The 13,161-nt window shown below is 38.3% G+C and overlaps 1 protein-coding gene across 1 annotated transcript in view; it reads right to left on the reverse strand.

Moving 5' to 3' along the window:
• LOC139735191 (carboxypeptidase B-like) overlaps nucleotides 1–9,783 on the reverse strand; it is a 29,959-nt gene extending 20,176 nt beyond the window's left edge. The window contains exons 1-3 of the mRNA XM_071645951.1: nucleotides 9,753–9,783; nucleotides 9,284–9,305; nucleotides 6,857–6,938 (exon numbers count right to left, since the gene is read on the reverse strand). Coding sequence (XP_071502052.1) covers nucleotides 6,857–6,938; nucleotides 9,284–9,305; nucleotides 9,753–9,783 — 135 coding nt within the window. The remainder of the gene's footprint in view (nucleotides 1–6,856; nucleotides 6,939–9,283; nucleotides 9,306–9,752) is intronic.
• Between the last annotated feature and the right edge of the window lie 3,378 nt (nucleotides 9,784–13,161).

Consider the following 13,161-nt stretch of genomic DNA (forward strand, 5'->3'; position numbering starts at 1 on the left):
AAAAAAGTTTGAAATTTTCTGCGAACCTTTTCCGCACACTTGGTCGTGATTTGCTCGTGAATTGTTCTCGAAAGTGTCTTTAAAGCCTCGTCATATGCGCAAGACCTTCGCAAGACACGCGCGATGTTCGCAAAATGTTCGTGAAACCCCAAACAGACTCCGAAACTTTGAAAAATGTCTCGCGTATGTTACGCGAAATCTGCGAAGTTTTTCCGATCATTTTACGACGTAATCGCAAACTCTTCGCGTACCTTTTCAGACATTCTCGCGAACGTTTAGCGCACGTTTGGGGAATGTATGACATATACGTTTTCTACAAATAAAAATCGTAGCATACACCTAAACATCAAACAATTATCAACAACTATAGTAACAAAAGAAATGAAAGACTAGCAAAGAGAAAGAAATGTTTGATATAAAAAAAAATCGCAGAATACAGTTAAAATTAATCTAAAGTATGTGAATTTCATTTGAAGTATAGAGATTATGTGTTGTAGGAACTGCAAAAAAAAAAAGATCATATGCTTTACTAGTGGAGATAAGTCCTAGGAAAAAAAATGTAGGCAAGCACACAATAGAAAAATGAGAGAAAAAGAAAGGAGAAATAGAGGAAAGAAAAAAATTTAACTCAAGACAGCTTCCACCTCTCCTTCGGTACATTTTCTCCCATGATTATTGAAAATTTTTCGTTGTTCGCATTTCCTTCGCGTGTTCTTCGTGTACGTAACATGCTGTACTTTAGCAATGATACACACGACATTCACACATACGTCGTGGAAACTTCGCACAAATTGCGCAAGAATAGTTTTCGGCTTCATTGTCGGAAAACATTCGGAGAAAAACTTTTCCGAATGTTGGATTTTGTCATTCCCGTCCTTCGCAAATCATTCGCGTGCTCCGTGAAATCCCACCCTTAGTGTCGGTCTCATGAGCCTTTTGTGCGCAGTGTCGGTCTCTTGAGCCGTATAAATCCTGGACTCATTTTACTTGATGTCGAACTCATGGGCTTTATTTACTCAGTGTCGAACTCGTGGGCAGTATAACTGGTGGGCTGTATGACTTGTGGGCTGTATGACTCGTGGGCTGTGTGACTTGTGAGCTGTATAACTTGAGGGCTATATGACTCGTGGGTGTCGGTCTCGTGACGTGCACCCCCTATTTTATACCTAGGTCAAGAAGGACGCGTGCACCTGGCAGGATTTGAACTCGCGTCATCATTTTGTAAGTCGAGAGTCTTATTTAACATACCACAATGCCTGAGTTGATGTGTCGTTTATTATGTTTATTATCTTCTGATCGTTAGCGTAAAAATGTTTGTTTGCTTGCAACATCCTAGAATCACGATAAAATATCGATAATGTGCTACTTTGTGTTATAGCCTCCTATTCGTTGATAAGAAGTGGAAGAAAGAAATTCTGTTACATCAATTTCAAATATTCATTATCGAGTAAGAGTGGGCCAACTCCCATTACGACACCCAACGTCAACTTGAAGCTAATTTTCGGCGTGTGAAACAGCAGTTGGTCACTGATAACTAATGATTATTTTCAATAGGGTCTGACTGGAGGTATATCTTTATCAATCGGTGATTGGCCATAATGACGAAGACTGCTTGAACTTGCCAGCACAAATATGGATCAACGGTACTTGCACTTAATATAGGTTTTTCCGGCCAATTTTGCACTTTTGTCAGTCAATTTGATGAAAGGTTCATTCAATTTAGCGAAAATCCTTGTTACTGCACATTCTGTCATTCAAAATTGCATCATGTTCATTCAATTTAGCATTTCGATAAATGAAATTCGCACATGTGCCTTTCGAATCGTAAAACGGGCATTCAAATTGGCACGTGCTCTTCAGTCATTCAAATTCGCCAGCACTGGCGGAAAATGGTATTTCAGTCATTCAATTCCGCGTATGGGCAGTCAAATTCCAAACATGTTCATTCAAATTGGCGTAATGTTATTTCTATTTTAGAAAAGGTGAGAACCGTGATTTATACGTATTTGAATGTGAATTTTTGCTTCATCCACACACTGTTAAAGGTATCTTTGACCCTAAATGATTCAAGTTTGTTGTTCTGTAACGCCCCTCTTCTTTTATACATGTTATCAGAACTATACATGGACCAGTACCATAGATTCACTTCACTTTCTTATGTCCAATCATGGCAGTACGAGTTAGATACAGGCGTATCTCTCAAGAAGACAGGGAAAGAATCATAGAAGCATTTGAGGGTAATAACCTTGACAAATTGATGGCTAGAGGTGATCCAAGAACTTTATTCCTAATGATGATTAACGCAATACAGCATCCACCAAATGAAAATAATGAAACATGCAGATGAAAGAAATAATCACGATGTAAATTGAAACCTCCTTCTCCCAATTAATGTATATAAAAATAAACTTAAGATTCATGTATCTGTGAATTAAATAACGCTATCGAACATTATAAACACGTACACATATATGATATTGAAAGAACTGTTGAAAAGGTGATATCAGAATAAAGAATGAATACGAAAATATGAAATGTTAAGATGCTTACAGACAATACCTATTATGAATGAAAATTCTAAAAAAAGGAATAAAACCAATAACGTGTCTGCTAAATTGACTGCAGTAAGTGCGAAATTGGATGCCCAAGAATGAATTCGAATGAACGTGATCACGTGACTAATATCATGCTAAATTGAATGAACGATTTGCGAAATGGTGCTTACGAATTTGAATTGAAAAAGTGCTGATTCGAATGATGTTAAAGGTAATTTGAATGCTCCAAAATGAATTTGAATGAAAAGATTATAAAATTGAAATACCGAACATGCCATCTAGGCTAAATTGTGCTAAATTGAATGTGCATATTAGGAATTGGACTAAAAAAGTGCGAAATTGGCCGAGAAAACCTATATTTTTGAAATGTGTCCAAGTAGTGTATAATTGAAAAATTGGAAGATTACAGATTGAATTGGTCAGGAATCAGCTTTCACTATTCTCACTGTCATCACCGCGTTTTCTTGGTATAAACAATAAACGAATTGCAAAAATATAATTTAAAGAGCCTACAGATTATTTCGAAATTCATTTTTGCATGACTTTGTTTTATACAATAGTAGAGACATTGGCAACATATGGCATGTATGGATATTAACTTAGATTTTTGACGTTGGAATTTCAACATTTTTTTTTTGGATGTCTATGAAAAGGACAGCATTAGACTGAGTATGAAATGCTCGCTTTCCATGTGTATGCTGCTGAATAAATTGTACCCCTTCATTTGTAACTTGACTGTAAGAGCTAACAATAGAGGGCGCACATTTTCTGTTTCTTTTCTGATCAATGTACCGTTGAGTAATGCGCATCAGGGCCTACAAGCATGGAGTATTGCATAAAATCGCTTTAAAAAGCACAAAGATAATTTCATCGATATTCATGATCAAGATCAAGACAGTGACGGAAGTTTGATTGTTGACGTGTTCTTTCGTTCTGTTACATATCGGCGTGTTGTCTATGGCTTGCATGCACTGTATATTATGGTACAAACGGCGCGTGTATTAAAACAATAAAATATAGAAAGAACCGGTTAATCATAATTACTGTAACATCTGCATAATATTATTCTTTACAGAGAATTGTCAAATCCGTTTCTACGCGTTGCAGGACACGGTTGGTATATAAGTCTCTAATCTATAGATAGGAGGTGCTATTTTCAAACAAATGTTTCGCCTATATGCTCTAAAAATTATAATAGTCACATCACCCGTCGTTGATAAATTGGATTGAAATACATAGATTCACTCTTTCTCAGTATAGCTTTAAAGTACCTGCGCGAAGAACCATAAAACAGAATGGACAAATTGCACTGATTAGACCGCAAAATAAATCATCTAACCTGAGGTTTATAATGTCAATGTGTAAGGCGATAAGCAGCAGTTTCCAAGACCTTTCTCAACACGAATGCACTTAGCTAAACACGAAATTTACCGAGTACAGAATAATGACGTCACAAGTGGGACCTAGGGCGATATCGGATCTCTCGCCTAAAGTAGGTTTAGAGCGCGACATGTTGCTGTATAATTATCATTGAGACTTCACATGACTCGGACTTATCAAATAGGCCAGGTGGTATCATGAAGATGGAATAAAAGTTCTAGAATATCAGGTACATTTATAGTTGCACTTGATTACCATAACTACAGAGGAGATTATCAAAATAGAAGATTGAATTTGCTAAAAGATAATATGTCCAAATACCTTTTTATTTTGTGTAATTTGTTGAGATGTTTTTGTACTCTGGTATAAAATGGTCTGTAGCTCCAGCTTCCTGGCATAATGGGTGTTGATGATGTTCTGTTCGTAGACCTGGCATGATGGCCATGATGAAAGTGATTCGTGAGCCTCCCATAACAATGTTACGTCGTTCAGCTCTATTTTTGGTGCATATTGCAGATATTCATTCGTGAACAACTAAAGATTAGTTATACTGGGAAAATAGTTGCAGAATGTACAGTGATTGGGACGAGGAATAAGAATGTTTTCAAAATTTATAACAAATTGCAATGAACAAGGATGATGACATAACAGCCTCACTATATGAATACGTGAGTTGGGGCTCAAGGACGCAGAACAAAAGAAGAAGGCATGCATTATAGATTCTACACAGGTGAACTTGTTAAGCAAGCGGTATTGTAATGGAATTACAGTGCTACATTTCTGAGATTATGCGAGGCTCCTATGTCATCAACATTGTTCGGTGTAATTTGTTTGAACTTTTCCGAGTATTGGTTTCTTTGCTCAAGGGTCCACAATGGATTCCAGAAGTTTATACATGGTGCTGTCGATTTATGTACTACATGATTTGAAATGAGGAAAATAGTCCGGAATGCCCCTTTAAAAACTGAATCCTCACCTCAACCGATATTATACAATCCATTTAGATTTGCCAAAATAGCTCTACACATTAAAAATTAAAAAATAATGTATCGTCAAGGGTGGTTTCAGCTTACCACCAATGTAAATAGCGGATCAATCGCCAGTTCAGCGGCTCAGCCTCGACTAGTATAGTTCAGCTCGGGCAACAGTGCAGGCCCCCGTATAGTCAGAGCCCAGACCATCGTCCCGACCAAAGCGCGAGTACCAGTGTAATACTAAGGCCCCCATCTCACTAGGTAGGCGACCATGGCGACCATCGACCATGGCGATCTGTGACGATTTAACAAATTGTGGCGCGATCGCCGTCGGTCTCCATCTTTTGCCTCCCAGGCGATTGCACTACGGTTTCTCTACGCTCAACCTGCGCTGTAGGCGATTGTGCCACGATAAAGCTACGACGCTGCCACGTTTTTGCTGCTTTTCCAAGCCGACGAGACGCGCTGCTTCTGCGATCAAAACGATCGTATTGCGATATTCGTACGCTTATCAAGATCTCACTACAACAGTGATACAATCGGAGCGACAGTGATACGTTTACGCCGGGCTCATGCTAGATCTCAAGCTATCGGGATATAAAATGGGTTTCATGATTGAATGTCTTCAGGCAGATGTCAGTGTCAAACCAGCATGGATATGCAGAATATGGTTTTACCCTTACATCTTAGCATTCTAGAACACACCAGTTAGAACATTAGTTAAGTCATCCATTCAATTAAAAGGGTAAAATATGTATATAATATGAAAAAACCGGCTTACGAGCAAACTACAAATCGTATCCTATAATATTTTGAGACAATTTTATGAAGACATATTTAAATTCACTTTCATTGACTTGCAATGGTATATGACAAACAATGTAACAAACAGAGTAGATTCGTACTGAGTGTACGTGGACAAATGAATTTTATACGCATTTCTCCATGTCCACCTTCCTGTTCTGGGCATCACTATCTTTCGTTCATGGTTGGTTCTTGTTACGCGGTGGTAATTTTCATGGGCGATGGGGGCAGCTTTCAATGCGCTTGAGCAGCGCTTGAGTTACGCCTAACGCCTTGCTACCCCGTCAGAGCTACGAATGTGGCGCTGTTAATGCGCTCGTGAGGCGATTGTGATACGCTCTAAACCCACAGCGACCTCGCTACGGAAGTTTTGGACATGTTCAAAACTTCCGTAGCGAGGTCGCCGACCATGGCGATGGTGGCGACCCTCCGCGCTTCTGAACCGCTCAAGATACGACGGAGAAGATTTAAAGCGATCAAGCCACGATCCGCCGCGCTTTGTCGATTTTTGATGATCGCCGTCTAGTGAGATGGGGGTATAACCAAATATCCGAATGACATTGAATGGTGAGAATGTTGTAATATATAGCTCTCAGTAACATGTTCTATACAAATATTATTCAGTTCTTTTGAATTAGAACTTATATCTCAAAGAAATATTTCATCAAACTCCCCCCCCCCCCCCCGCAGATCAGACATTTGATGAGATCTCTGGTGTTAGGCTCATCCAAGGCGTTTGGCAAATAATACTGTTTTAGGCATGCATATACCATAGAGACAGCTGATCCGGGGACTTCGGAGCGCTCTATTGCCTTTTAAAAAGCTCTTGCCTCATTTGTTACGTCACGAGTCGGTTAGAACACAGGCTCTGTTCAAGGGTAAAAAACGAGTAGAATTTCAAGTACTTTTGAAAGCAGATTTGTGTATCTGTGACAATCTTGGACAGGTGTTGGATAAAGAATTTAGTTATTTAGGAAGATTGTTTCACTTATCAAAAGCAAGCCAATACCTATGTATAGAACGGAAATTTTAAAGTGCCTTTAGCCTGCATTTTGATACGTATTGCGTTATCTATAAGAGATGATATTGCAAGGAATTTTAACACGAGAAAAAAATCATTGGAAGGAATGTTATTATCGTTACCATATCGCCAAGGTTATGCTCAAGCTCCCGTAGCCATTGCCGATGTTCGTCGTGGGAGGGCGTTAGACGCAATACTTCGTACCTGTGGACGAAACATTATAAGAATTTAAGAATGGTTCGAGCATTTTGGGAAAACAGCCTGAAGCTTACACAGTCGTTACAGGTACGAAAACTAACTTTTCGAGATGTAAAGTGTAGCATCGTTCAAGAATGAGTTCCAGTAGGGGAAAGTGGAGCTATGAGATCGAGGAGGATGTTTTAACTGTTTGAAAGGGCAGAACATGCATCCCTGTATTTTTTCCCTTTATTTTATTCATTCTCCACTCAAGTGAAAGATTCCCGGGAAGACGCGGAATTAAGGATTGTCTTTTCAGTAATTTTGATAGTTAGAGCAGATTCATAGACTTGCTAAATAACATATACTTAGTTCTCTGAAAATTAAGTAATAATTTCTTGCCTCTTATCCATTGAGTCACTTTTTTTAATTCAGAATTGACAGTATGGTCAAGAGTAATTGGATTTTGGTAGGAGAAAAAAAAATTGAATCATCGGCAAAAAGTATAAAGAAAGTATGTTAGATGATCTGCAAAAATCGTTAATGTAAATGATGAAAAGTTAATGTCCTAAAATACTACCCTGAGGGACGCCACATTTAGTGACTTCAAGACTGGAGCTGTGCTCGTTCACAGATACATATTGTTTTCGGTTTTGCTGGTAACTCCTGGACCACTCCAAGGCCTTCCCTCGTATACCACAATGCGACAACTTATGAAGTAAAATGTCGTGATTAATTGTATCGAAGGCCTTGGAGAAGTCCAGGAAAATACCAACAAGGTGAGAATGGTTATCTATAGTGTGTGCGGCGTTATCAATAAACATCATGAATGTTGCTGTGTTTCTGACGAAACCCAAATTGGGAATTCGTAAAAGCATAATGATGATTACGAAATTTAATCGTTCTTGTGAATATTAATTTTTCCAAAACTTTAGATAGGGATGAAAGTAAAGAAGTAGGTCTATAATTACTTATATAAAAACTGTCACCTTTTTTGAATAAAGGAAAAACCTTAGCAATTTTCATACAATCAGGAAAAACACCATGCAATATGGATTTATCAAAAATTTGAGAAAGTGGATCAGTAATAGAAAATATAATTGCCTTTATAACAAAATTGCTTATATCATCATAACCGGCACTTCGTCTATTATTCATTGCAGTAACAACGTCTTTTATTTCATATTTCGTAGTTGGAGCAAAGAAAATAGAACTGGGATTGGATTGACCTAAAAATTTAGCAAAATGCGTATCAGACTGTGGTACTTCTTTTGCCAGATTCTCTCCAATCATTGAAAAATAAGAATTAAAAATATGTGCTATATCACCAGAATCTTCAAAAAATTTATAATGAAATCTTATTTTTGGAACATTCAATTTCTTTTTTTTTAATATATTCATGGCCTGTTTTAGCATCTTCCATGTATTCTTTACATCATGTTCATATTTTTCTATCTGAATCATTTGTTTAATGCATCAATTCTTTAAATCTCTGCAACAAACATAATAAAATCACAAACGCAATTATCATTGTAACATTATGTAATTGTAACATTGTATGTCTTTGTGAAAGCTTTCCATTTTTGAGCCCATGGGGGCATATGCACTTTGTGTCATACCCTATGCAAGCACTGTTAATTATCAATCCTTATTATTACATCGATATTGTGAGTACTGGCGGATGTTCTAAACATAAATGGGAAGAGAAATAAAAACCACATTAATTTTACGAACTACCTTATGAACATATTTGAAATACTGCGCTTTGTTGAGGGCCAAGTAACGACATTTGTCAAGGGCAAGTATCGAAGTTATTTATCAATACACCCCCCCCCCCCCCCAGTCACCCCATTAAAGTTTACTAAATCTATATTAAAAGTTAATTTCTTGCTTTTCTTCCAACAAAGAAGGAATGTATCAGAATAGAAAAAAAGAAGAAATGAAATGCGTCAATTTCCACTAGCCTGAAAATACAATTGGAATTAGCCACTAATGTTGATCATGATAATAGAGACCACCGGGATATTTCTTAGTGTACTTAAATTCATCTTTTGTATGTATTTAATATTTCTCCCCAGGCTTGCATTCAGCAATGCTCAATGAATTAGTATAAAAAAAATCGTCACCCTTTAACAGGCGTTTTCCATGCTTCCAGAAAAATTATTTAGGTTTACATTAAAAAAAAAATAATGAAAGGAGTGAGTAAGAAATAGATAGAGATACGAAGAGATAAAAACAGGATGACTATGATACATGTATATGATGTATATACATATGTACATGTGATGATATATATATACATATTGGTATACATATATATATATATATATATATATATATATATATATATAAATCATGGTTTTGATACTTACCCATCGTAGTTCCGACCCAGCGCTGCGCAAGTACACGCCAACAAGAGAGTAATAGTCAAGCACGTCTTCATCCTGTTGATGTCGAGTTCTCTTCTGACCTTATCATACAGTTAATCCTCAGCAATATGTTACGAACCAATAAAGCTGTTCACATGTTCACATGTTTGTTCATATCCCGTGACTCGTATTACATGGTTCATACATTGATGGGAAAAGTGAGTGCTGTGACAATTTTTTAGAAGGAGGGGGCACAAACTTCGGTAAACGTTCGAACTGTTTACAGAACTCGATAACATGACCCACAGAGCCACAATTAACGTGATAAAGGCCGTGTCACACAAGCCTTGCGTGCGACTTGCAAAGAACATTTTTTACTACCCGGAGGTCCCCGCAGATGACCCACACATGACAGTATATAGCACGTATCTCAACCGTAGCAGCCCGGAGGTGCGCACGCGAATCTTTTTACCTGCGACCATATTTAGGCCCTGTCGCACCATTCCGGGCAATCTACGCGGGCTTGTTGGGTGCAGGGATTTTCCAGCATACCGGACGGACAAGGATTTGGGCAAGTCAGTGCATGTGTCTTACTTGCTGGACGCGTTCTACTTAAATTCTACTTGCGGGTATACTGTGTGACCTGTGTGCCAGGCGCGTTGGGGCTGACAACTCAGTGAAGGAATTCCTCTGAGGAATGGCAGAAGTCCCACAGAATGGCATTATCTTGGCTGCATACGGGGACTGCAAAGTACCTGAGTGGGAGTTGCCTGCGAAGTGCTGCCGCTACTGGCGTTCTGCGTGGACCTCTCTGGGCATCCCCGCGACTCACCTGGAAAAAGTTTTGGTCATGCTCAAAACTTGGTTGCGGTTAAATCGGACTTGCGTACGCACCTCATGGCTACTACACTTTCTTTTTAATATCATACAAAGAGAAATTTATAAATACTATGACTACCGTTTGATTTGAGAAAGAAACATTTTATTTGCACTAAAAAAAAATAAAATGCCACATTGATATAAAGTCAATCATGTCATCACATTAAATGAAGGTACAATTGTTATAAATGGCAATATATTGACAATTATAGGACTTCTTTTTACAATTCAATATCTTTATTGTATTGCACTTCAGTTTGGATTCGAACATTTTACAACATGAATAGTGAAAAACAGTATTAAAAGTAATTTTTGACAATTGATTTTGGACAATGTGTATATCTTGGCAAATCTAAAATTACAGACTCCTGCAATAAATAGGATCAAGTGATTCAAATCTTTTATTGTTTTGGATCTTTTTTTTTTTCTAGATGGAATATCGATTCCCACGTAGCGAAAATATCTCGCATACCGTCTAATTACATGAAATTTAGTGCAGCATAAAACAACAGCAAGAATAACAAAATGAAGAAATACCATGGTTTACCATTCGCGGGTTTAATGATTATTCGTGCTCAGAGGCGAATGGTAAATGCAAGGAACATTGGCGTATAGAGTACCAAAGTGATCGGATATCACAGTCTTTTGCTCTAGTTTATTTTAATTCTGATTCTAACCATGATATCCTGACACACAGGCTTCGGGTAGTTGGTTGGAGCCAGGTGCGAGCATGGTTAATAGCAACAATAGCGTTCACAGATATTTGGGCAAGGTGAGATTGTTTGGAAAGAAGTTCCATAGTGACAAATAGCTACGACGCCACACTTCCGTATTCTGCATATAGCAGCCAATTAACAATGATTAAGGGACACTTCTGAACTATTTTGTGGATTTGACCATTGTACGCATTATTAGTATATATTTCACAAATCTGTGAGAACAAATTAAAAAATAATGTTCTCTTTATACATATCATAAAGCAATACTAGCACATTGTATATTAGTGCAGTAAGGTATATCTCTGAAGGCACACGAGTAGTAGAAGGTGCGTCTGCACCAAACACACACAGATTATGCATTGATATTGCTGTCGAATTGTGTTAATATGCCTTCTTGCGTTTTTGTTTCGCTATTATCCTCGTGAATGTTATGTCTTGAAGTACTGTCATAAATGACTCCTTCACAACTTAGCAGTCGAAAAGAGAGAATCACACTATATTTTGTTCGACAGGATAGATTATGTACATCATTGTTTTTCGAAGCATTCCTCACAGCGGAAACAAATAAAGTATGTATTATGATAAACGCAACTCGAAATCCCGCTTTAGGGAGACACTGTATGGAAAACGTGTATCAAACATTGTCATCAGAAACCCTGGATTGAATGGAGTATAAGATCGCTAAAAACGTTAAGGAGACACACATTGTCTCCTTAACGTCTTGTGTCCCCCCAAAGCTCCTTCAATAGTTATAGATACGCGAGGGGGTAGGGGAGGGTGTGGGAGGGGGGTGTCCCCCCTCCCACAGTAAGAACTTTTTGCATTTTGATGTTGCAAATGGTGCAATTTGATGCATGTTTTTGCGCGTTTTATTGACGTGAAACAGTCCCACTTGTTTATGGTAGCAGTTTATTTTGATGTAGATTATTATTGAACAATTTCCCTATAAAATGGTATAATTTAAATACACTTCTTGTATTAATTCTTTTCACTGAATATCATGAACGCGACTGAACCCGAGCGAGCGGAGCGAGCGAGGGGGTAGGGGAGGGTGTGGGAGGGGGGTGTCCCCCCTCCCACAGTAAGAACTTTTTGCATTTTGATGTTGCAAATGGTGCAATTTGATGCATGTTTTTGCGCGTTTTATTGACGTGAAACAGTCCCACTTGTTTATGGTAGCAGTTTATTTTGATGTAGATTATTATTGAACAATTTCCCTATAAAATGGTATAATTTAAATACACTTCTTGTATTAATTCTTTTCACTGAATATCATGAACGCGACTGAAGGGGGAGGGGAGGGGAGGGTGTGGGAGGGGGGTGTCCCCCTCCCACGGTAAGAACTTTTTGCATTTTGATGTTGCAAATGGTGCAATTTGATGCATGTTTTTGCGCGTTTTATCGACGTGAAACAGTCCCACTTGTTTAAGGTAGCAGTATATTTCAGTGTAGATTATTATTGAACAATTTGCCTATAAAATGGTATAATTTAGATACACTTCTTGTATTAATTCTTTTCACTGAATATCATGTACGCGACTGAACCCGAGCGAGCTGAGCGAGCGAGGGGGTAGGGGAGGGTGTGGGAGGGGGGTGTCCCCCCTCCCACGGTGAGAACTTTTTGCATTTTGATGTTGCAAATGGTGCAATTTGATGCATGTTTTTGCGTGTTTTAACGAGTTGAAACAATCCCACTTGTTTAAGGTTGCAGTATATTTTAGTGTAGATTATTATTGAACAATTGCCTATAAAATGGTATGATTTAAATACACTAGTCTTCTTGTATCAATTCTTACACTGAATATCATGAACGCTGTCTGTTCAGCAATCAAACAGAAAAAGCATGCACACGAGGGTGTAGATAGGGGCATATCCCTTCCCACACGAAGGTGATTTTGCGTTTTCAGACCTGAAATTCAGCGATCTGGTGCAAATTTTTGGTGCAATACTTTTTCATCGAAGTGTTAAAATCACGGAATTTAGCTCTTATTCCGAATGTGCACCATCTGTGCGTATGTATAAAGTCTTAGTGAGGTAGAGCTTAGGGGAAGGGGGATTCCCCCTCCCGCTCGCGGAGCTTTTGCGTTTTTAGAATTGAAATAAAGGGATCTGGGTATAGCCACAGTCTACTTCTTTGCATGGCGCAGTGGGGGGGGGGGGGGGCGAGCAGGGAGAAAGCGTGGGCGAGTGTTATCTCCACCCTTCCCTTCCGATGGAGCCTTTATCTTTTTAGGGTTGAAATTGAGATATCTCGTATACGCATATTTGATGGAATCAACATTT

This window comes from Diadema antillarum, unplaced genomic scaffold (assembly GCF_040938485.1).
Source record: "Diadema antillarum isolate AM-2024a unplaced genomic scaffold, OU_Dant_1.0 seq00000565_RagTag, whole genome shotgun sequence".
NCBI lineage: Eukaryota > Metazoa > Echinodermata > Echinoidea > Diadematoida > Diadematidae > Diadema > Diadema antillarum.